At 39.9% G+C, this 26,612-nt stretch overlaps 1 protein-coding gene across 6 annotated transcripts in view; it reads right to left on the bottom strand.

The window, feature by feature from the left end:
* The window catches only part of ADAMTS9 (ADAM metallopeptidase with thrombospondin type 1 motif 9), a 165,605-nt gene that overhangs the window by 53,701 nt on the left and 85,292 nt on the right, over window positions 1–26,612 (bottom strand). For all 6 annotated transcript variants that reach the window (XM_023620115.2, XM_023620118.2, XM_070237265.1 and 3 more), the window contains 5 exons: window positions 25,273–25,377; window positions 24,969–25,136; window positions 22,600–22,869; window positions 17,751–17,912; window positions 15,439–15,615 (listed from right to left, as the gene is read on the bottom strand). In XM_023620115.2, coding sequence (XP_023475883.1) covers window positions 15,439–15,615; window positions 17,751–17,912; window positions 22,600–22,869; window positions 24,969–25,136; window positions 25,273–25,377 — 882 coding nt within the window. The remainder of the gene's footprint in view (window positions 1–15,438; window positions 15,616–17,750; window positions 17,913–22,599; window positions 22,870–24,968; window positions 25,137–25,272; window positions 25,378–26,612) is intronic.

Below are 26,612 nucleotides of genomic sequence, written 5' to 3'. Positions count from 1 at the left end.
ATTTGCTTTAGGGTATATATTAATACCACCCCAGAAGTGAGATCTGCATATCTGAGCCTGTATCAGAGAAATATATCTCAGCAGGAGGGAAAAAGGTCATCTTAACCATTACTGAATTAGATGCGCATCCTCCAACTTTGCATTGCTCTCTTGAGAGTTCAGATAGGACCAAGTCACTGTCAGTATGCACCATTCAAGTCCTTTGTGGCTTTCTTTGTCTCCTCCTGCTTACCTCTTGGTAAAGAAATGGTTGAAAAGTACCACTATGAGAGGATGAGATGAGAAGAAATAAAAACCAGCTAAAATGTAAATGGCTCACAACATGGAAGACCCGGCATTAAAAATGGCTAAAATTATGTTTGACGATTTTCTGTGAATTTAAATTATTCCTACACTACTCTGAGATTTAGTCAAATGGAAATCCAAGAGTTGAGGCAGAAGAGTGTGGTAGTTATGAGCTCAGTGTTGGAATCTATCAGACCTGGTTTGACTAATACTATCTCTTCCCTTTGTGATCTTATGCAACATGCTTGACCACAGTGAGCATCTCTTTCCAATTCTGTTCAACAGAGGTATGAAATGATGGTGAATAAGCATCTCAAACTGAACATGTCCAAAACAGAAGTCCTGATTTTCCTTCATAAATCTCTTCTTCCTATTGTTTGCCTTATTACAATCCATGGAAACTCCATCCTTCTACTTATCTACCATGCAAAATTTGGAGTCTTTCCAACTCCTTTCTTTCTCTTGTATTCCATATCCAAACTCTCAGCTAATCCTTTGGAACTACCTTAAAAATACATCAGAATCCAACCACTTCCGCTGTCAACATTCTCATCTGAGCCACTGTCTTCTCTCATCCGAGTTACTGCAGTGGCTTCCTAATTGTCTTCCTGCTTCCATCTTTGTTCCTCCTGTAGCCTCCCCTAAATTCAGAAGCCAGAGTCATTCTTTTAAGACAAATTCATGTTCCTACTCAACTCCTTCACCCCCAATGGCTTCCTACCTTACTAAATGTAAGCAAAAAGCCCTCCAGCAGTCTAACCTTCCTTTTCTCTCTCCCTCCCATGATCAATCTCCACTTGGCTCTCCATCAATTTCATCTCTAATTTCATATCCTACCACCCACTCTCCTTTATTCCAGCCACACTGGCCTCCTTGCTATTTCCAATTATGACTGGCATACTCCTGTATTAACTTGAAATACCCTTCTCCTCGATATTCAAATAGCTTACTTTCATATTTTTCCCGTATCTCTGCTCAAATGTCATCTTCTTAATGGAGACTTGCCTGACCGCCTTATAATTACAGTTCCCACCTCCTCTTCCATGCTATTTTCTATCCCTGTTTTCTAATTTATTTTTATCTAAGCACTAATCACTTTTTCACAATACATATTTTACCCTTTTTGTTTTCTTTGTTATTTATAGGTTATCTCCCCTCCCTACTAGAATGAAATCTTGATGAGTTCAAAGTCTTAGTGTGTTTTGTTCCCTGCCATAGCCTCAGTGGCCAGAGCAGTGCCTGATTTATAGAAAACACTTGAATACTTGTGGAATACACAAATGAATTCAGGAACAAATGAGCGAATAGTATCTAATACAGCCTAGAGCCATTTATCTCACAAGAATTTTTAAGGATTAAGCAAACAGTCTGCACAATGCTCAGTTCATTGTAAGAACCAAATAAATAAAAATTGCTCTCTTCTATCTCCTGTGTCTATTCAGTCCAAAACTGGCTAAGTACTTTTATGGGTTAATATTTAATTCATAGTTACAGAACTAAATAGTGCACAAGGGCCACCTAAGAGGAAGGTTATCTGAGGATGTAATATAAGATAACAGACGGCAAGTGGCAGAAGCTAAGAACTGAGAATATTACACTGTCCTGAAAAGGCAAGACCAACATTGAAAGTTCAGCTCAAAGCCACTGAGACTATCATATACCCTGAATGTTACACAATGTCATTTCTCTTCCCCGAAAGATGTCACCTTAGAAGAACACTTTGCCGGAATGAAAAATATAGATCTACAGACTGAAAATAGAGTATAAAGAGATGTAATGGACAAGAATGGGCTCTATCTAGACCAGGTATCATCTGCCTCCATTCTGGCTGGAAACATCTAAAAGCAAAACACTGAAGATTCACACTTCTGTTCCAAAATAACGTGTCTAAGTTTGATCCTGAATTTTTAAGTTCCCTTTCATTTAGAAAAAGGCTTTCAAATTATAGGATATCAGGACTACAAAACCAACATCAAGTCTGAGATTTTGTAACTGGAGAGTGAATTAGACAGAATTAAATCATTGCCACCCTCCTGTACACTCTCTATAAGCTAGCCACCACAAGCCTCTCGATTAAGTGAGGTCATTAGTACCCACATATTAGGATCAGGCCATGTCCAGAAAGACCTTGTTTTCTTAGTTTAGAAGACCCTTCCTTACAGATGTACTGATTGACCTCATTCTAGGATGCTGTAAATGTCCAGGGAGAAGCCAGCCCTTTTCAGAGCTCTGGTCTGAGAATGCTGGGTGACCAAGATCAATTTTTGAGTTCCTTTGAAAACCACTCAAAATCAAGTGAAGTGTTAAAAGGGCCTATTCAAAAATTCAGATCCTAAGGACTCTGCTCTGATGGCTTCTAAATAGCAGAAGAGAGCTAAACTGGTTTCCACTAGGGCAAGAGCTTGTTTCTTTGATGTGCCACAAGTCAAAATCAGTATTTCTAGAAGTTTTGAAAGCCCTACCAGAAAGCAAGTGGGAAAGCATGGAGTCTGGGTAGTTAGTTGAATGTGGATCCAACAACTACTGAGTGTACGATGTTGAGAAACTTGCTAGTCTCCCTGGAGCTCAGTTTTCCTACCCACATAATGGGCATCATAGGGTCAGTTTTACAAGGATTATATGAAGATTAGTAATAATGCATAGAAAGCACCAGGCCCAGGGCTTGGCTCACAGCAGATGCTCAGTAAATGGGGGCCTTTGTTATTATTTCTCCACTTCCAGTCAAATCCATCTGGCCAACTGCAGATGGGCACCTTGATGCCACATAAAGACAAGTAAGACAAGTAAAACAATTGGTCATCAATTAGGGACCACGATGTGGAGAACCTCTTTCATTCAGAGAAGTGAGCTTTTCATTGGTGACTGCTTCTTATTTGTTTAGGGGAGATTTGCATGCACTCAATTTATAGCCTAAAATCACTGGTAAGACTATAATTAGGTAAAAGGCAAAACTCAATTTTTAATTTGAAAAGGCTTTTTACATAGGTAGTTCACTAGAAATTTAAGTTTCCAACTAATTCTGGAAGGTGGCACCCATTTGCCTTATGAAGAACCAAGATCTCTTCTACATTGGGCACCAGTATGTACGTCTTCTTTTTCTAAAAATTTCTGTGGTCTTCCATCAAATAAAGTTTAAACATTGTGGGAAAAATCCAATATTTCATTAGAGCTTAGGTCCTACCATAAAACTTCTGACGCTGATGACAGTGTCTTGGGTTCATTTTGCTCGCCTTTCTTCTATGGATAGATTTCTTCTCCAATCTCAAAGCTCTGGAGTCACTACTAGTGTTTATGGCCATCATTAGTGACCTTTTTGAAGGAGAAGAATTGAGATTGATTTTCCTTTCAGGACCAGGAGATTCATCATCTAAAATGTTCTCTGTCCCACTGATCTCAGAGTTGCGCCTGCCATTCTGAGAGTATATATATGTGTCTGGGTGGTGTGGACGTTGGGGTTGGTAAACATAAAGCATTTGCCATCTGCTAAAGCAGAAAACACTTACAAAGTGGAAAAAGGGAGGTGTGGAGAGGTAGAACTTCAGAAACTTTCTTCCCCAGAAGTTCATGTACTGAAAGCCATGTTAATGCCACACATCTAAAAAAGCTGATCACTTATGTTTGGCTTCCTCTGATGAGTTTGGAAAAAACAAACAAACAAACACAACTGGTAGGGAAATAACTGACTGTGAAAACCTGGTGATCTCTACAGCATAAAGATTTATCTTCTTTGAGAGGAGAAAGGGAACAATTTTATAACCTCAAAGACTTGTCTAACTTAAAACGATAAGGATTTGCTATCAAACAGATTTGGGAAATGCTGCAGGCTATAACCACCTAATACCCATGAGAATATGGAAAGGAAAGTTCTGCTGGAAGACAGATATTCACTGAACTATGAGGGAGAGCCGATATTGCTCCCAGGGGCCATTTGCCAATGTGTGAAGACATTTTTGGTTATCACAACCAAGAGGATGCAATACTAGCATCTAGTGGGCAGAGGCTAAGGATGCTGCTAAATGCCCTACAATGCACAGGACAGTCCTCCACAACAAAGAATTATCTGGTCCCAATGTCAATAGTGCTGAGGTTGGGAAACCCTGCTTCAAACCTATTTACAACCCATGGAATATTTTCTGTATTGCTGTCATGGTTTCTAATCAGAAACATGGTCTCCCACTTCCCAGATAAAATGCTCACTAGGATTAATCCTACTTTGAGAAAGTACTGAAAGAAAAACTTAAGTAATCAACTCTGGAACCAATTGCTAGATATAGCTGGACCACTACATATGTGCAAATGCTATCACGGATGGGGGAAGCACTGTCTGAAACATAAAATTAAAAGGAACATAGACATATGAAGTATCAGTGCTATCAGAAAAATCCTGATATATGAACATGTTGGGGTAACTCTTGTTTTCTTAGAAATGCCCATCCTCATTTATGCCTTTCCAAAGTTTAACACTCCTGCCAAAGTTGCCATGCAGAATGTCTATGGATCACATTGGGCATGCTTGTACAGATTTGCACACATTTACAAGTCCCCCCCCCCCAAAAAAAAACCAGAATGCATGACACCACTTGTTGGTTTGCAACTTCACAGTCTAGTGAGGCAACTTTGAGACCTCATATTTTCAGTTCATCCTTGAAAACTGTTGCCTGACCTTGATGGCTTCCTGGAATCTCACATAACATTTCATGGAAAATCCAACTCTCCAGAGAGAAGTGCCTTCTGATATGACCAGTGTCATTCCATGGGGCTTGCAACTGTGACTTCAACTTTGACTCTTGATTATGAGTCCTACCTCTCCTCACCAGATGTCTCCTCAAGGTTTCTCAACCTTGGCACTATTTCAACATTTTGGGTGAGATAATTCTTTCTTGTTGAGGGCTATGCTGTGCATTGGAGGATGCTTAGCAACATCGCTGGTTTCTACTTACTAGGAGCCAATAGCACCCCAACCTATTTGTGACAACCAACAACGTCTCCAGACACTGCCAATGTCCACTGGCAGGGGGTGGGTGGTAAAAATCACCACCAATTGAGAACCACTGAATTATCCCAAGGTTTTAGAAAGTCTTTCAACAGGTGCTCAGAACGGAATTGATATTAATTGACTTGATGCGGGGCAGACACTCAGAGCTTCTTTGTGGATGGGACTGGTAAAGGGCCTGCTGAATGTCAATCCAACAAGGTCAAGATCTCAGGCTAAGGGTCGGGAAGCCCTGGTCTATAGAGAACATGACATGTGCAACGTGCAACCAGTTCCTAGGCACAGCAATGAAGGTCTCAATTACAATAAACAAACACGCTCTTCTGGACAGCACTTCCTCCCTGACATTGTGTCCATGTCCCACCACGGCTAAGGGGTTCCCGGATATTTCACATCTGATTAAGAGATAAGCAACAAGGAAATAATGATTTCATTAAGAAAGGGCAAGTTGCAATGCATGAATAGGTGAGTTGGCTGGGTGAGGGCTTTTTATTAAGCGCAAGGAAAACAAATAGCACACATTTTTGAAAAAACTCTTTAGTTTTCAAAGGAATCTGGGCTTTGACTGGAGAGCGGTGGATAAAAAGGGGAGTCTGCATATAGCCAAATATTTACTGGAATTTACTGGCAAGACTTGCAATGAAAGCCTGGATTTCTCTGGGAAAAGGGGAGCAAAACCCCCCAGTATTCCCAGAAGCCTTTCATTTTAGCGGCATGGGTGGGAGGGGGTGGAGGAAGGAAGGGAGAAGCAGATGGGGAGAAGAGGAAATCATGGGAAAAAAGCCAATGAAAAACTAGGAAAGATTCTGTTTATGCCAAGCTCTGGCTACAGCACCCAAATGTATTGTTATAGTGCAAATCTAAGATTAAAAACAGCTTCCTAAAATGTGTCAGAATTTTTTTAAGTCCTGAAATAAATCCAGACCTACTCTTTGCTTCCTTGTGAAATAAAACACACACTCTGAACATATTTATGTTTCTTTAATAAATTAAAAAAATAACTTATTTTGAAAATTTCAAACTTAAGGAAAAATTGCAAGAACATGACAAAGAACCCCCTCATCCCCTTATTCAGATTCCCCAAGTGCCAACATTTCACCACAGTTGCTGCTCCTTCCCTCCCTCCCTATGTATATATACACATATATGCCATTACTAGTTAGTCTTTTCCAGAACAATTTGAGACATAAGGTCCCATCATCTCCAAACTCTAGTTTCCCCAAGTTAAGGACACTGTCCTGTGTAAATACCACACAACTCTGCCAGTCAGGAAATCACTCTTGATACTCTTCCACCATCCAAAGCTATGTGTTTCTTTTTAACAATTCCTTCCTACAAGCTAGCTCTTTATTTCCATATTTCTAGGCCAATGCAATAAGGATTTCAGCTCCGGAGTCACTGGGCTCACTCATCCATTCATTCATTTATTCATTTCAATATTGTTTACGATATGCCTACTTTGAGTAAGGCACCAAGCTTGAACAGTGGGACTCTTCAGCCCAAAGGAAATGAAGGTTTGGGGCAATTAAATAAATGATTTGGTTAACAGATTTTTCACTTGAAACCTGGTGGCTATGTCTACATTTCTTTCTTTGTCCTAGCTAAGAAAAAGGAAGCAAACCCACTGTTTTTTCCATTATATTTTGCCTCCCTTTATCTTACACAGCTCCCAAACCATAACCAGGTCTTATCATTCACCTGCCATGTGGACAGAGGAATACACCAGTAGTTGGGAGAATGAGCCGTAAAGAAAGGAAGAGAATGCAAGGACAGATCTCAAAGTGGTTGACTGTCCCACCAACAGGAATGAATCAGACCTAGCATTGCCAAAAGAAGAGTTCAACTCTTGTAGCTGAGTTTTAGCTCAAGAAATAGTTTGGAAGATATCTCAGAGCATTTACCGTGTTTTATTTCAACCAGAGTGTTATTAGTGTGAGATCACTTTTTAATAAATTTTAATTTCATCATTCACTTGTAGTGCAAAGCAAATTACATTCTTCAGCAAACCTTATCATCACCAACAAATCCCCTGACTTAAACGAAATCTGATCTATTGTCCTGATTATCCATAGATCTACTGAACAAACACTTCAATTTATTACCTCATTATTCCATTTCTCTTTGTATAATAAAATGTCAGAAATATCGCTCAATGTGTACTTAATAAATACTAGAAGCTTTTTTTCTCAAAATATTCTAAAAGGCCCAAATCTTGCTCTTTATTTGGTTTAATTTTAAGAGAAACAATTTTCTTATACTCATCCCTTTAGAGCTCTGAGCAAAATTTGTAAGCGGCTCAATAATTCCAGAATGTTTCAAGTAGTTACAATCTAGAAGAACAGAAAATCTTAAATAGTAGACATCCTCTTTCTGCAGAGGTTGCATTTCACCACTTCACCAACTAAACAGTAAAAAGAGGGGATTCCATCTTGGTTCAAATCAGGGGCTTAAAAGTCCGACAGTCCTGGGTTCAAATCCTGATTCAGCCACTTCCCAGCAGTGTGACCTAGAACTAACTGGTGAACTTCTCTGATAGCGCTAACTTCATCAAGTAGAAGGCATTAAATTACATAATGTGGGTGAACTGCTTTGCATAATTCCTAGCAAAAAGTAAATGCTCCAAAATGTGATTGTTATAATAAAAAATCAAAATCCTCCCTATAATTATGGAGGGAAATACATCGTGCAAAAGTCAGTCAGGGGAAAACAGCTCTTTTGTGCATAACTAAAGCTATCAATTCATCCACTTTCTGAAATATTTCAGAGGAAAGTGACTTAGGGAGAATTATTTGAATTATTTTCCATCTTAGTGCATGACAACCTGAGAAAGGGAAAATACATTAATAAGAGCTTCTAAAAAACAGACCACCTAAATAGCTTAATTATAGCTTAATTCAGGGTGTCTCCCTAAAGGAAAAAAAGAAAATTTTAATTTGGCCACTGGAAAAGAGAATTGATGACATCATCAGTCAATTTGCAGGCAAAGTTGTTGCATAAATTTTAATTTCTGGGGGACGTCAGTATAGGGTGGGTGAATGAATCTCCACAAGGGCTTTCTTAACACTGCGGAAGCTAAGTTTGGAGAAGTTAAATGATGAAAATTAGTGATGGAGGAGACATTGCCTCAACTCTGATTCTTCTGATGTGTCTTTGAAACAGCCCCGCAAAGCTAATCTTCTCACCCTTCACCTACAGGGCTCAGTGAATGGGAAAAGCTGCCTTCCTGAAACTTTTCCTTCAAAGAGAGAATGAGCTCTTGGAATCCAAGCTTCTACTAGGTGGCTACCTGGTGTTTTCCATTTTTGCCTTCTCCTAAAAAGCATCAATCAAGCCTCGCCCTTTCAGCCCACTGCACACATAAACATTCTTTCTCCTTAACTGAACTTACTGCCACGATGAACTTGAACTCTGAGATGCACAAGAGGAGAGTTTGTTTTAACAGCTGCTTTTACACTGAGCCCCTGGAGTTACTACTCTCAAGACAGCTGGTTCTGATAACCTCTCTTTCACTGTCCTGTTTTTCCTAATGCCCAGCTGTCAGGGAACACCCATTGAAGTGTTCCAAAACAAAGGCATGAAACAGGAGGAGGACATCATACATAGGGAACCCTTACATGCTAACATAGGATTTTTCTCCCCAGCTTATTTTTTTAAGTTTATTGATTTCTTGGCTAGTTGAGTATTAACTGCTAAAGATGTACTGTTGCCTGAGGTTGCCCCTTCCAATATGGTAGCCCCCAGCCACAGGTGGCTGTTTAGAGTAATTAAAATTAAATACAATTTTAAATGTGCTATCTCTGTTGCACTTAGCAACATTTCAAATACTCAATAAAAACCACATGTGGCTAGTGGCTTCCATATTGGAAAGCAAAGATAGAGAACATTTAAAAAAATTTTTTTGGTGAGGAAGATTGGGCCTGAGTTAACATCTGTTGCCAATCTTCCTCTTTTTGCTTGAGGAAGATTGTCACTGAGCTAGCATCTGTGCCCATCTTACTCTTTTTTTTTTTGTATGTGGGACACTGCCACAGCATGGCTTGATGAGTGATGTGTAGGTCCATGCCTGGGATCCCAACCCATGAACCCCAGGCCACCAAAGTGGAGCACGTGAACCACTATGCCACCAGGCCGGCCCTGAGAACATTTCTATCATTGTGGAAAGTTATTGGACTGCGTTGGTCAAGGCATAACCTTGTAGTGAGGTTGTAGTGAAGCTGTAGTGAGGCTTCCAGGGAAAAAAAAAAGTGTCAGTTCTTTAATTATGTGTATAGTTCGTTTTTATTTAATACCAAATTTTCCCTTTCTCCACCAGAGTGAACAGCTCCGACTTGTTCATTGCTGTATCCTTAGCACCTAGAACAGTGCCTGGTCCAGAGTAGGCACATAAAAAGTATTTGCTGAAAAATTAATGACTTTTTTTTAAAGAAATGATCCCAATTTTTTTTACTTCCTCCCTATAAAATAAATCTTCCTCAACTGCCTTTACTAATCAGGATTTGCTCCCAACCAATTAGACTCGGACTCAACCTCTGCCTCCCACTCCACATTCCAAAGTTCCCATTCCTTTCCATTCCGGAAGAACAACTCACTGACGTGAGTCAGCCAGAGGCCCTACACTCCTCCTCAGGGTCTAATAACCCTCCTACCCCGGCTCCCACCACCTTTGGACTTTTTAAAATTGTAAAAACAGAAATCCGTCAAGCCATCACGAAATATCAGCTCTTAGAAGGCAGGAACAGAGTTTCTGATAGGCATACGAACACAGTAAATACTGAAAAAAAAAGGCCAGTTACAGTTTATCTCCAGTGAAATAGATGCAGGCCAGTGTTTTGCTTATTTTGAACATATTTGAGATGAGTGGTTTATAGAGACTTAGTCTACACTGAATACAGGTAAACTTTGTCATAATGTTTCAATTAAAAGCTATCTTATTTTTTATACTCCATGGGGCCTGACCCCGTGGCTGAGCAGTTAAGTCTGTGCACTCCGCTCCGGCAGCCCAGGGTTTCACCGGTTCGAATCCCAGGTGCGGACATGGCACCCCTCATCAAGCCATGCTGAGGCGGCATCCCACATGCCACAACTAGAATGGACTCACAACTAAAAATACACAACTATGTACTGGGAGGCTTTGGAGAGAAAAAGGAAAAATAAAATCTTAAAAAAATAAAAATAAAAAACAAAATAAAAGCTATCTTATTTTTTATATTCCATATTGATACATCCAAACAATGTGTTTCTTATTTCTTTTTTAAAAGGCACTAGCAGAACGTTTAAGATTTGTCTTCGTTAGTAAAAAAATGTCATATTCATTAAAAATGCATATGCATTTAATGTGATATTCCTTATGGTCAAATCTTTATATCATCCTCCTAATCTGGCTAATATGATATCTATAAAATGAAAGTGAGAGATGTTTTGCCATTCCCTAAATATAACTACTGGCTTGAAGTGTTCATAATTGCTGGATTACAGGAATTTACCAATAACAGTAATTACAGGAATTTACCAATAACAGTAATAAATCCGGATTTTCTGTTGTTGGAGTCAAACGGGCAATGTCAATATTAGCTATATAAGGTTAGATGGAGTTTGAGGCATATCCTTTATTGACTATAAACAGAAGTTTAAAAAATTCATTCGATCATGGGCAGTTTTTTTCTACCAAAATAAGCAGGTTTAATATAGTCAGTATACTGACATTCAAGTCTTATCACTAAAGTAGATTATCACATAGTCAAATGGATTCATAAAAACCTCCTTCATAGGGTAACGTGGGAACTAAATGTGATGTGTATTTGCTTAATGTGGCTTGGTACACAGTAAATACTCAGTACAAGTTTGCTATCATCATCTGCATTGGAGAAGTTATCTTATTTAGCACCTTATAAAAAAATCTCAAACTCATATACAGACTCCCTTATTTCGGTGCTTTCATCCTCAATTACCATAATAAACTACCGCGCAAAATGGAGTCTCAGTAGGGGGATGTGGAGCCAATAGGCATCTGGAGTCACCTTTATGATTTATAATTTTTTGAAAAGTGCAGACTCTCTTAAAACTTCCAAGTTTATTGGTACAATATTTTCTTTAATAAGAAATGCTTTCTGAAATGTATTGCAGGTGAACAAATAACAAAATTGACCAATGTTGTCTTTTACAGCTATCTGAACACAAAGAATGAGGTGTGGTCAAATTTATGCACATTAGGTTAGCTTTCTCCCGTACCTAGATCCTATGTTCAGAACCATTTCTTCTAATCACTTATTTTGTCTTCTGGCTATGTTTTATCATTACCTACAAATTCAATAAATGGAGCATTCATATTTCATAGTTGAGACTCAATGAATCAAGACAACAGGACTACAAAAGAAAAAAACCCAACAAAATGTTAAGCCTCATATTTTTGTTTATATCACTAAGCATCATTTCCAATTCTGAAATATTTTTTAAAGTTATCCCTTTAAAATACACATTTTAAACTATCTAATTACAGAAAGCTTGCCAGTTGGCTACTCGGATTTGGGAGAGGGATGGTACAGGTTGGAGGGGATTTACAAAATTAAAATGCATCCTTTTAGAAGCAAAAGAAACATACATGCATTTCTAATTCACATTGCCTATTTGCCTTTACAGTCTGCTGATAAACACTAAATTTTAAACATTGTATATAAAATTAAATAACATGGAAAAAATAAATATGCTTTATTATATAAACACATAGAAATCTGTACTGCTCAAAATATTCAGATAATACTAGGCTTGGCTGCTTAAAACTGTATTCAGAAAATATGGTAACGATATTTACAATCTTCATTTTTGCTAGAGATAGATGCGGTGAGGTGATAAAATACTGATGTCAGACATTTTCTCTTCCTACCTACAGAAGCTGCAAACTTTAGTATGAAAATGAGGTAGACACAAATTCATAAGTTGGCCAGGCAGAAACAAAAGCACAGTTCCTTCGTGAGCTCATAAATTCTCATTATTCAGGTCGACAAGCATTATTCCAAAGCACCTAAAGCAAGGCTCAGAGAACACTTTTAGGTTTGTCATGAAAAACCCAAACAAGCAATTTCTCCTAAGGAGAACCATAGGCGCCAAGATGATCAGCAAGCAGACACATGGGACAATGCAAAAAGGAATGCTACAGGACCGTCTTGGTTAGGTGACATCACCTAGCAACCTTTTTTACTTTATCCCAATGAATCAGCCTACTCTGGAATGCTGCGGATTTTTAACCTACTTTCTGCTGTGGTTTGACAGTAAAGAGCTCTCTTTCAAATTTGTCCCTCGAGTCATGGGACGCATGCATTCACTACTCAGTCTGCTCCTGGGACTGGCCGCAGGAGCCAACTGAAAAGCATGTCAGTGTCAGACCTTATTTCAAAAACAAAACATTGCCAAGTAAGAGTGCAAGGACACATTAATAAGAGGACACTAAGGCTGAATTTTTGGAGGACGTTTTTCACAATCATGATTGTAAATCTGCAATGACTTGTGCCAGAACTAAGGGTCTAAGATGGGTACTTGAACCCCACGTTTACAGAAGCTTCATTTTAGAGACTCTAGAAGCCATGCTAACCGCGATTTGGAGTTTGTTTCCTAAACATTGCTCCTTAGTAACAACTGTTGAACTAGGCTATCTCCATTTGACCTTGGAAGAAGCCTACTCACACAGCAGCAGTGCTTTTCCCCAAGATCTCCAGCGTGGGAGTACTGGGGAGAGAAAGCAAGCAGCTCAAGGACTCATTGCTACCCTTGGTTTCTAAGAGATCTAGTTTGCTTTCCGTTGAAAGCAACATGTTAGCACCTCAAATATACCTTTTGTTGTTAATTTCACTGTCAGTTACAATGATGAAGCACCATAGAAGTGGCTTTATGGCTATTAAGACAATTCACTGAGGTATGCTTAAATTTAGAATTACTAAGAAATTGTACCAAAGCATCCACAAAAATAAACCTAAAGGTAAAATCAAAATCCTACAGTAAGAATCTGAAAGACTGCCCTCAGACACGTGTATTTAAGTAATATATTACAAACGTATCTATTTAAATAAAATGCTTTTAATTTTTTAAAAATCACAATTAAAAGCCTTGCAGAAGTGCCCTTGCTCCCAGACTGCAGAGGCATTTAAATATATATTAGAATAATGATCACTTTGCAAAGGAAGCATTAAAATCATATAGGCAGCAAAAATATTTTTAAAATCCATGCATTCGCTTCTGTGCATAACAGAGCATCAGAATCTCTCTCTTTTTCTCTGTGCGTGTTTTAGAAAACTGTGTGCAGCCCCAAAAAGAACTACTACAATAAAAAATACAGTCTTTAGTTAAATTAATTAGATCATATTTCAGAATTTAAGCATTTAAGCTCTTAAAATATCTATGAGGAATGGTGGTGATCCTGTGTAAAAAAAAATCTGAGTTATATATAGAAAGTGTTCAAGGAAGAGAATGCTGTGGAAACTAATGTATATATTATATATAGTATTATATATATAGTATATATAGTAGTATAGTATTATATAGATAGTATATATAGTAGTATAGCATACTACTATGTATACTATTATGGTATGGTAGTATAATGCTATATATAGTATATAACAATATATACAATATAAATTATATTATTATATTATATATACACCCATACACCCCTTCTGAGGGTTAGGAGATGTTTTTTGGTCAAAATTAAAGAAACACAACTTCTTAGAGAGCTAGCACACTTTTTGGAACATAACTCTGGTGTGGTGTGGCTGTTGGCTGAGCAAATGGGGTAAAAGCTTAATGGGCTCAAGAGGGAAAATTTCATGAAAAATAATATGTTAATAGGTGACTTACGGAAGTTGAGGACGTCAGAGGATGTTCCTGACATTCTAAGGTTATTTCTGAACTTTCTCAAAATGTTCATTTGGAAGGGTGCCAGGATTGCAGATAAAATGCTCCGGGTAAACTAAACATCTGACTCAGAGTGACGTTTCTTAAGTTCTTGCATAAAATCCTTACAGCCCAGCTAAATAGTAAATTTGAGATGATACTCTAAATTCTTCCAGATTTCTACTCAATACACTAAGTACAGTGGGTACACAGCTAGTGTTCTACCTGCACACACAGTCTCAGACACTGAAACCCTTGGCTCTTGGAAGCGTCATTAGGTATTAGTCATTACCAGATTCACTTCAGTTAATCTGCTCTTTAGCTGGCTTCAGGAATGATTAAGACTTTTCCTCAGAACCATATGGAATAAAAAAGGCTTCTGGATATGACTTAATATAATATTAAATTCAGCTTCAGTGCAATTAATGTATTTACAAGAACATTTACTCTATTTACATGAAACAGCCCTAATGGTTCCACAGCTTATGGCACAACTTTGCCAAAGCATTGTTTTGACATAGCCGATCCTTCCGTTTGCAAGAGCTGCCCCAGAAGTTTGCATAGTATTTACAGTGGCAAACCTGTCTGACAATGTCAGCTAAGCAGATAGCAAAGGAAGCCTATGACCAAAGCAAAAAATGGTCTCAAATAGGCTTCGTGTCTTGGTGGAAGAGAGAGAACACTTCAGACACCTTGAAAGGTACCAGGTCAATGAGTCTACTGTTGGTCTTTTGCATTTTCCAAATGATTTCAGTCAATTTTGTGGGCACAGTCTTTGTGGTGATTATGTTGAGAGTTGTACCCGAGTCACACAGAGGCAAATTATAGCCACTGAAGAAAAAATTGTTTTGGCCTCAATAAGCAGGTGTCTTCCCAAAAAAGTCAAAACTACCACAGCTTAGAAAAGGAAAGAATGTCTGCTACTGAGTTGTCTGCTTAAATAACTCTGAGCTTAATAACTACATGAAGTTATCTAGTCTAAAAAAACCCACAAATATATATAGTTTAGTTCTTCTAGGAAAGGAAGCTACTTCTTGGCATTGGCACCAGGCCTGTATGAGGTACACGTATTCTGTGAAGTCACTTTGGTACTATCATAAAAAATTAATTCTGTTGTAGGCCAATATAAAGAAAATAATTGACTGTTTATAGCACAGTTTCAGGGATGCCCTCGTGAACATGACAATTATCTGTTGCAGAGGAGTGCCCCAGAATATCTTGGAACTGCGTATGCTAGTTAGATAGTTTGGTTAACAAACAAACAGTTAGGGCCGTACCGAACTCCATGGGCCAGTACTCCAGGCAGCGTCTTGAGGACAAGCATGTGTGTTACACTGCTCACGGTCTGGAGGCTTATCAAGAATTTCACAGCTCAAATCTGGAAACCGTTCACCATTGGACCGCTGACAGACCACCAGTCTTGTTCGCAAGCCTCCACCACACAGCTTAGTACACTGGAAAAAGGGAAAGGAAAGCTGTAGTTATTTTATCTGAATAGCCAATGGCAAATTTTCTTTTCCAATGAGAAAAATTTCTTAGCCAAAAATTCTATTATGGCGCTGGGCAAGGTAAGTCTCTAGAGAGAACCAAGCTGAATTATCCACGGTAACCTATACAACAGACTGGAGCGTCTACCTTAATGGTAGGTAGCGTTTATTGAGTGCTTCTTCTTCATCCGTACTAAGTGCTCCAATATACATTAGCTCAGCAAGAGGAGAGTACAATTATCTGCGGGGGCAATTGAGCTTAAAAGAGGTTAGTTAACTTGATCAAGGTCAATTCAACAGCAAGTGTCTAGGGTAAGATTATAGTCATTTCTTTGATAGATAGAAAACCAAAAATCAAACAAAAAACCAAAAATTCAAAAAACACCCAGTACCAAATAAAGGAAATAATGACTTAGCCAGTTTTATTTTCTGGCAGCTTCCAAGAATTTGTCACCAATCTTTGGTTATTTTGTGACTCCAATCTTCACAGACCTTTATGAGGTTAAAATATTTTATTCTATCTCCAAATCTTAGGATAACTATGACCTTCCCCTAGGATGAATAAACAGTGTGGTGGGAATGTTGGATAAAGTTCTGGCTCCTGGCTAGATCCAAACTTCTCAGGCAGGAACAAGTTGTATTTCTTGGACAGTACTGCTGTGCTCACATCCAGGAACACTGACATTCGGTTTCCCTGCTGTGTCAAGGCCAGATCTCCCACAGAATCTGGAATGATCTGGTCCGTGCTGACAGCAAGCATCCCAGTGAATGCGTGTACTCTCTTGGCTTCAATCCAATTACAGAAGCTTAATCACAAATCCCACAGGACAGAACTTTGTGATGAGTTTTGGGAAACCCATAACACATGAGTCTCAAAGCCTGACTCCCCCTTCCTGCCTTTCAGCAAAGCCCTCCAGAATGACGTACTATCAAGGAAAGTCAACAAAAATCTCCATTATGACTGCCTATGATGACTAGGTTACATATATGAAACTGTGAAACGTGGACACGTGATTTCTGTTAGCCAGGAGCGTGCCCATCCATCTCTCATTTGTCTTTGCCCCCCTCTTGGCACCAGGGTCTCCAAGATGTTAATCTTCATGTTTTACTTTATAAATTTTACAGTCAAAACAGAACAACTCAACAAGCTTTAAATATGTGCTCTCCCTGTTCATTCAAGAGTAGAGAGATATATTCTTGGTTAATCAAACACATAAAAATAAACATGTAAGCGCTACACATAATTGTGGCTCAAAACCCAACTTAATGATATTAATACTAATGACAACAATTTTTATAATGGCAGTTAACTGATTGAAGGCTGTGTGCTAGGCGTTTGACATTCACTATCACATACAATAGTCACAAATACTATGAAGTTGGTGCCATTACAATCCCCATTTATAGAAGAGGATATATAGATGTTTGGCAAAGTTACATTATTTGCCAAGGCCACAAGGCTTATAAGAGCCAGGGCTGGAAATGGTACCCAGCTTTTTCTGGTCCGAATACTCTATTGCCCTTCATTGATCATAGCAGGCAACTCTTAAAAAAGGTAACAGCTGAAGAATTTCATTATTTGAGAATATACAGCTAATTATTCATTTCCATGTTTAAAATGCATCACCTCTGATAGGAATAATAGCACCTATGCATTCTGGTTTCATCAGGGATTTGAAATATTGGGAGACATTATGCCATGAACAAGAGTGCCTCACAAACACCTCAGAACTACGAAGATGACAAAATTTCCATGGACTAATTTAACACATATCTTCAATCACTTTAAAAGTGTCCATTTTTTTTTAAAGTGTCCATTTTTCAAGCAGGAGAGGTTAACAAACACTTTAAATTAGCATTTATCTGCATCCTTTCCTAATTTTCCTCTCGCATGTATTCAAGCTGTCTCTAACTAGTGATAAATGCACTTTTAAAATGGTCCAGAATTAAGACAGCTCTCCTAGTTAACCCCAAATCAAGACGCTTTAACTAGAGTTAGTCCTTCTTCCTTAAAAAAAACTATAAACAATGACACAGTTTGGTGGCAAAATCACTCTGTGGTTTTTTTGCAGAGGAAATACAAATGGGCAGTTCCCCCTCACCTCTCCCCAGCTGCCATAAGCCCACTGAGGACAAGGGCCAGATTCGCAGGCTCTTTGCTCATCGGGTTTTATTCTCTCCACGCAGTCGTTTGCGGTGTATCCGTTTTCATCCTGACACACAACCACACGCCGCTGGGACCCACCAGCACAGGTACTGGAACACTGAACACATCAGACATCAGTCAACAGGTTAATCCTCACCTTGATCTCCATCTTAGGGACACAAAAAGCAGCTGGTTGAAAGGTCAGAGACAAATGTGACAGAAACCATTCTCAAGTCGTCCACAATGGACAGAAAGCAATCTCGAGAACTTCCCCTCCCTGGGGTTGTTTAATGTACACGTCTTATAAATACCTGGAAGGCAGAAACACGGCTTCTTCTCTGTATGCTTTAGGCCCTCAGTAGGTGTTCAATAAATGCCCAATGAGTGATAATGTCTTGTGATTTCCAAAGCGGTCCTATTTACTGTCCTCCTTTATCCTCTCTGCATCTCTGAGAGGTACACAGGTGCTCACTGATACCACAGTCTATTGAGAAATTCTTTTCTTTTCAAAACTCCAAGTGCTTATTTAGAACCAACATTTGACTTCCCTTTCAACAGAGAGCTCAAATTACACGTTTAACGAATTGCCGGTTGTTGAAATTAAGCTTCCATATTAACTCATTCAATTGCCCAAAGAAAACCATCATGGAATGTCACTTAGACATCATTTCCTCGCAGGTCATGTTCCCTTCTCTCCCTTGACAATAGCCTCTACTTCAGTGACTAAGGGCAGCAAGATTTGTTTTCTTTCTTTATTTTTATTCCCCAGGGAACGTAACTGAATTCCATATTGAGAAATCTCTCCTCAGGCGCTCTTTCAGTTCACTCCTCCCTCTCACGGCTGCCATGGAATCATATTTGCATTTCAGTTAATTTCCCACACAAGCTTCTTTTAGCTCTCTTATTTATCTACATCTTGAGTGCTTTTTTCTTTCCATAATCTCCTTATCTTTTGAAACCCAATGTGTTTGTTCCTATCCTTCACTCTGACCCTTAATTTGTAAAATCAGTTTGCCTGTAAAATACCCATCTAGTCCTCAAAGCAATGCAATTCCCACAAATTATGAAGTCTCCAACTGCATTTGCAACAATGCTTTGAGTTCCAGGTTCTCATGGCTGATTGGTGCTTTCTATCAAACCCCAGCTCAAACCAATGTTATTCCAAAGTGCTAGCAAATACTGCTTCTTGCTGGTCAGCTTCTTTCATATAAAGAGGTGAACATAGATTTTTGCTTATTGTATTGGACCTCAGTTCAATTTCCCTGTCAAATTATGAGTGATTTTAAAATATATTGGGTTTAATTTTAAAATGGAGAGCAGAAAAATAGATTTGTGAATTCTGAGAAAATAGTTAGGTAATTTTTGATTTACAAAAATTCTACCTCTATTCTCTGAGGGTTCTGGTATACTTACTCTAAATGTGAAAATATTTGTTTTCTACTTTTAAACAGCTGAGTACATAACAAAAAAAACCCACAGAGAACTATTATTTTTATTGGCTTTGTTTGGTGACCAGAATGTTAAGAATGACCTTTCATATTGTAAACAGATTTGAAATATATAATTTGGCCCTTGAGTGTGTCCCCCTGATAATATAATCTTGTATTATTCCTTTATTATGTCATGGGTGAGTGTTATTGCCCCAATAAAATGGTAAGCACCTTGAGGGAGGGTCCAGTGTCATAACTTGTGTTCCTATTAGCTTCCATAGTACTGTCACAGGATTTACTGCCTGGTCCACTTAAAGTTTCTGGAAGCAACAGCTCTATGAACCACACGCTACCCTCCCTTCAAAATGGCTGACTGGAGCAAGGATGGACATCTGATCCAAGGTCAAGTAATCCACTGGCTGACCAATGACCAATCAGACGCTTCCTACTAAGAATCTCACCAAAGAGATGGAGATAGCACTTAGCTGGGGTCAAGCAATTGAACCGCACAGTCTTGAACTTGCCCTGCACATGTCTGAACCCACAGTCCTTTTGGGTCTTTATATTCCCATAGACAGGAGAAGTGTTGTATATAATCTTTCTCCAGGTCCAACTTTGCCATTTTTTGATTAACAAGGATTCTTAATATAATTCCTATGTTGCACAAGTTCACTCTGGACTTCTTTTGTTAACAATTTTCCCGTCCTCTTTAGATGACATATTTTTCTAGGTAAACATTCCTTTGAACAAACCCTGCACTTATCATCCACACTGGACAAAACAAGGGAGGATGGGGCTTTTAGAGAAGCAAGAGCTGATGGACATCTGTTTTTCTTACCTGCCTAGTATACTTCTCCTTACATCTGGCAGCCCAATTCTCCTTTAAGGAACCATTCTGCCCCCAATGGATGCCATCTTGGTGGGACTGTCCATTAAGATAGACTGTCTATTAAGAGTATTAAGATACTCTGCCCTTCCCTGGTTAAGAAGTGGACAAGTGGAACAAGCTGGGCCAATCAGACGTTCCTGGGAATTTGAATACTGAACAGAGTAATTCAAGGGTGGTTCAGAGTTGAAAGGGATTCATTAAGACAGAAACTCCTTAAAGAAATTATCCTTTAGATCTAGACCCATTTAGGTCAGGGGTTGTCCAACCACAGCCAGGGGTCCAAATCTGGCCTGCCACCTGTTTTTATAAATAAAGCTTTATTGGAACACAGCCATGTCCACTCATTTACGTATTGTCTATGCCTACCTTTTTGCTACAACAGCAAAGCTGGTTAGTTGCAACAGAGACTGTATGGTCCACATAGCTGAAAATACTTATTATCTGGCCCTTTGCAGAAAAATCTTGTCAACTCCTGAGCTAGATCCCTGAAGATGCTCTGGTCTCTGTCTCTCCTGAGGCTAAATGAACAAGTTTTGTTTGTTTTGCTTTCACTTGAAAGCTTGCAGCCAGAGACCTCTAACTGATAATACACAGAAAACCTCAGACAGGGCTCAGTTTTACGCAGAAATCGACTATAAAACAAGGTTATTATTCCAGAATCCTCTGCAAACTTTAGATTCCCATTCTCTAGTGTTTATGAGTCTTTGCTGCCTTTCCTGCCATGGGAGGCAGGAAGACCACGTACAGTTTGTGTACCACACCATGCAAAGACGCACGTACATCCCACAGGCTCCTGGGAGTAGATCAGGCACATCGAGTCAGGCCTGAAAAATCACATTGTCCAGCTTCAGCCTCACTTAACTTAGAAAAAAAATCTCCAAACAAAAAACAGGCACAATGGGGGAAAAGAATGGTGTTGCCCATTGCTGCAAAAGGTTGCTTAATCCTCCCTAATTGGGAACTCTGCCCAAGGGCAGAATCATTCAATCCTAAAAGAATGCATCATCTCCAAAGGTAGTCCTAAACAAGAATAGCTTAAAAGTTTTTTAAAGAAAGTTCTGGCGCTATTATTAGAATACACGTGTGAGTTTGGAATTTTTTCAACCAGAAAAATCGTGGCGCACCTGGTCGATCACCCTTTACTTAATCAAGAATTGACATCTCTTGATCACCCTTTAATTTCTCAGACTCAGAATCTTCTAACCCAGGCAAAGGAAGCCTTAAAGTGGCAAGCAAGGGAGGAGAATGAGACGGCGAAGGTCCTGGGCAGCTTGGCAGCTGCTCTGCATACAACTAACACTTGCAGTGGGTGAAAATGCTTAGTGGCTGATCAGTATTCACAGGAAAGTAAATCTAATTGACTGAAACATAACCACGGTGGGAAACAGACAGCTTCCTTCTAAAGCTTTCTAGTCCAGAAATAATTAAACACAATCGGCAGTACTAGAAGGAAACTAATAGTAAACAACTAAAAAGAAGACCTCGGAGTGATTAGTAAACGCCTACCTCCCGACACCCACCCAGGGTCCTGTGCTGCCTTACCTCTCGTGCAGTTCCACTAGACGTGTCCAGTATCCCACAATAGGATTAGTTTTCAGAAAATTACTTAGTAAAAAAATCAAAAAATTCCAAAGCATAGTTTTCCTTTCAATATTAAATATTTTTTCAAGGTCTTCCTAATTTGAAAGACAATGCTAATAATAAGGATAATTGCTGACATTAAGTTCTCACTCTGCGGTAGGCCGAGTGTAAAGCACTTTATTTGTATCATTGCATTTAATTCTTACAACGATGAAGGAAAGCCAGAAATATTGTTAACTTTGCTTTACAGATGAGGAAACTGAGGCTCAAAGAGGAGAGGGGGCATGCCAAAGACCCCCCAATTTGGAAGTGCCAGTCCCTGGATCAGAGGCATCTGCCCTCAGAGCCTGTGCTGATAACCATTAGGTCATGGTACTTCTCCCTTAGGCACAGATTCCACCTAGACTAGTGGTTCCCCTCAATCTGGGACAAAGATCTACTACTACAAATTACACAGCAACTGTGCCACTTTGAGATGGCACTCATATGGAAAATAGCAAGAAGGAAAATGACTTTCATTAAGAGCTCCCTTTCAGAAATGTTCCTCTGCCCTTTTAATTTCTCTCCAGGCAAGAAGTGCTCTGCCGCCTCCAGGATCAATCATCATGGCCTTCACAGTACCTTCCAGGAGGCCACTTGATCATGTTACCCAAAGTGACACCTCCTCCAACACCCAGGAGGTAAGTTAAGGTAGCTTTGAGGTGCACGCAGACAGCATCGTGTGACACCTTTTCAGGAACTGCAATTAACCCATTACGGTTCACCCAAAACAAATGAAAATGTACAGTGTCAATCCCTCATGAGAAAAAAATGCTCCAAAGGCATTTCTAGTCTGCTTCCCTACAAATGCTGCCTGAAGTGAAAGACAAGAAGGCAAATTAGGGAAAGACTCAGCGAATACTCACTGCTCCCCAGGGGCCAGTCCTCCACTGGTTTCCACCAAGCACGTGGGTGCGGCTAGGGTTAGCGCTCCTGGGGCGATAATCCTCGTTTTGGAAAGGGTGCTGAGCCAAGCCACTGTCTGGGATCCGTTGAGGGCATGGAGACATGGAACAGTCCTGGTCGGTTTCTGGGATATAATCTGGGTCGCACTCGCTCTGATCGATCACATGGTCACTGTAGTTGACACATACCACTTGCCGAGTCGCCCTACCTTGCCCACACGTCACGGAGCACTACGTTGAACGTTCAGAAAGAGAATGGGTCAGTCATTTGGCAGTCATAAATTCATGAATGTGCATTTTCCATAAATGGCCCACCACTCAATCAGTTGCTCAGGCCAAAACCCTTGGTGTCATCTTTGCCTCCCTTTTCTTCCCACCCACAGCCATTTCATGAAGAAATCTTGTCAGCTCAGTATTCAAAATACACCCCTGGCCCAGCCACTTCTCATCATCTCCACTATCACCTCCCTAGTCCAAGCCATCACTTTCCCTGGCCAGGACAATTGCAATGGCTTTTCAGCTGGGCTCCTGCTTACAATCTTGATGCCCCCAACCAAGTCTGTTATCCATATATAACCCTTGCAGAAAAAAGTCAGATCATGTCATTCCTTCCAGTGACTTCCCAATTCACTCTGGATAATGCCCAAAGTCCTTACCTTCACTCTTTATGATGTGGCCAGTGGCTATGTCTTTGACTCATCCCCTATCACTCGTCACTCACTGCACCCCAGTCACACTGGCCTTACGGATATTTTTTTTTTCTTAAAGATTGGCACCTGAGCTAACAACTATTGCCAATCTTTTTTTTCTTTTTCTGCTTTTTCTCCCCAAGTTCCCCCAGTACACAGTTGTATATTTTAGTTGTGGGTCCTTCTAGTTGTGGCATGTGGGACGCCACCTCAACATGGCCTAACAAGTGATGCCATGTCCATGTCCAGGATCCGAACCAGTGAAACCCTGGGCTGCCAAAGCAGAGCATGCAAACTTAATCACTCGGCCATGGGGCCGGCCCCTGGATATTTCTTTAGCATGCCAAGAACACTCCTATCTCAGACTCTTTGCACCTGCTGGGCCTTTCGCTGTACCACATGGATATCCATATGGCTCACCACCCCCCACCCCTTCATTTAAGGCCTGCTCAGCGCAGGCCTTTTCTGACTACCTTCTCTAAAGGCACATCCCATCTTTCTCTATGCCATTATTCTGCTTGAATTTTTTCTATTACTTATTAGTATCTGTTGCTATATTGTATATCTATTTCTTTATTTGTTCATTGACTGGAATCTCCACTGGAATAATCTTCATAAAGGCAAGGACTTTCTTATTTGTTGTTCACTGCTCTTTCTACAGTAAGCTTTTAGAAATACCTGGTGAATAGACACATAAATCTGACACACGAATGGGTGGATGATGGATAAATAGATGGATGGATGGATGTTTGAAGACTCTATGCATGAGAATAAGATTATCCACCATTTTCTGAGCAACTATTTTGTGCTAAACAAACACTTAACACGTATAATCCTCACAATAACCTTATAAAGTAGGTATTCTTTTTGGTCTTCTTTTAAGAGCAGAAGAAACTGAGCCTTAAGGACTTTAACCAGATGGCTCAATGTCACGCAGCCAGTAAATTTCAAGGTCTGGACTTTTACACAACTCTCTTTGGATCCACCTCTCAAATTTCATATCTGTGTTATGATATTTATTGAGATATTAATCTCCATTTTCCTTGTGACATCTCCTCACCTATCCTAAGCTTTATATTTCTTGGACTCTGGGGTTTTTGCAAGATGGAAAGCAGGAGCTGCCTGAAGACAAAGATTTTTCTACTTTTATAGAAGCCCAGAGATGGTGCTTGGTGTGTACAGAATGCTCAGTCCACAGCACTGGATGAGGATTCCCACTTCTCACTCTTGGCAAGGAAGCTAAGAGCCACTGGACTTCAAGGGACCACAGGATGCAGGAGGCACCCAGATTCAACCTAAGAGGTCCTCTCCTTACTCATCCCCTTCCCCCTGCCATGTTTGGTACTCCATGAGCCTACTACATTCTGGTGTGACTCAATTAAGACTGAGTTTTCCAATCAACCCCAGAGGACGAGGGCATAAGCAGACTGTAAGTTGATCTACACATTTAAAAAAAATGTTCATTTCTTGCACATCTGGCTAAGATTCATACCAGCTGCACATATATGGAGCAGAATAATTTAAGTCACAAACTCAGTCCAACTCTAAAGTAGTAGCCATTGACCTCAGGGACCTACCACCAGTCATCCCTCTTACAGTTCTCTCAATCCTCTCCCAATTCCAAAGAATTCACTTGCTTACAGGGCTCCAGTCCAAAGCCTTCCACTGCCCACAGGGGGTCACAGAACATTCCTCCTTTGCCACGGGTCGAGGCAGGGTCGCACAGGCGCTCTCGTCAGCCACAGAGCCGTCCTCGTCCCGGCAGCTGACATATCTCATCCGGGTACCTTTTCCACAAGTGGCTGAGCACTGGGTGCAGAATAAAATAATGCAGAAATGTTATTTGAAACGGTTGCTCACTGGTCAGTAACCCACTTTCTATAGTCCTATCAGAGCACATCTGCCTCCCTTCCACCCTCTCTACTTCTTTCGGTCTATTTCTTACTGGAGTCCAAGACCCAAATCGCCACTGAGTTCTTGGTGCACCGTGTATGCTTCTCCGTGCCTCTGGGGCAGCTGGGGGAGGGTGACAAGAAGGCAATTCACAATCCTAGATGTGAGAGAGGGGGAAAGAAGCCAAAGTTACCTTAAAGTCAAATGCACACTTTAATGGTCATGGCATAAAAAAATATAAGGGCTAAGAATTGTAAGACCTCAGATTGCTACGTGATTCTGGGCAAATCACATGACATCGCTCAGCTCCAATTTCTTCAGCTGTAAAATGAGATATAATCTGAGTCACTTTGTGGGTGCCTTGATACAGGGCAGGGGTCTACTTAATGATTTTTAATACCTTATTTATTTACTTGTTCACATGGAAAGAGAAAAATATTGTAAAATGGCAGATAAGTTGGGAAAGAGCAGGATATCATTTTCAATGATCAATTGTTAATTTTTTAAAACTCTGAAGGACAAATTCTGCTCTTGTGTTTCAATTAGTTTCCTAATCATGAACTTGCTTTCTGAGTTTACCTAAAGATAACTCCCAAGACCTGGAAGGTCAAATCTAGATGTAAGAGGTGTATTCAATATCCCAATGCCTAAATTTATTTAACACCCCTCAATCACTCAGAGGAAATCCCTATAATGAATTGAGGCCATTCATGTGTAGATAATACTCCCAGATTTACAAATGGGAAAACAGAAGTACACACCTGCTCACAATCATACCCAGCCTCAGTGGTTAGCAAATATTCTTTGATTAAATACACACCCATTAAATGTCTAAGATGTGCTGGGCACGGGGCAAAGTGCTGGGCGCGTGGTGCTGATTCACTGACTGATGCATCCTTGACTTTAGGGAGCTTATAAACTGAATGGGAAATTCTGTTACTTGGCTCCCGATCTTGCCTATTCCTCTGCCCGTGGTCCAAAGAGCCACAGGGACTTTTCAGACAGTGAAGGAATTACTTATAAGTTGCAACTGTGGGAGCTGCCCTATAGGCCAATGGATATTATAGAATAACTTAGAGAGAAATATATGTTTTGAATCTCTAAGGGAGTTGCCAAGTCCTCACTTCATGATTGCTTAGATGTAATAGGTAACATTTCCCAGGCATTTATCATGTGGTGCTTTGGAACATTTCAATAAAGTAATAAAAATAAAGATAACACAAGTCACAAGTGGTGTTTGGTTAATTGATCAGCGACAACAACATGAACAACATTGCCATAGTCTTTTACTTTTTTGACACTCTTCATCCATCAACAGCACACGGTGAAATGCAGCAGACTGAGGGCACTCAGAACAGAGGCAGGACACTGGCCAGATGGGGTCTTAGAGCG

The sequence above is a fragment of the Equus caballus genome, chromosome 16 (genome assembly GCF_041296265.1).
Source record: "Equus caballus isolate H_3958 breed thoroughbred chromosome 16, TB-T2T, whole genome shotgun sequence".
Classification (NCBI taxonomy): domain Eukaryota; kingdom Metazoa; phylum Chordata; class Mammalia; order Perissodactyla; family Equidae; genus Equus; species Equus caballus.
This window is presented reverse-complemented; position numbering and strand designations above follow the sequence as displayed.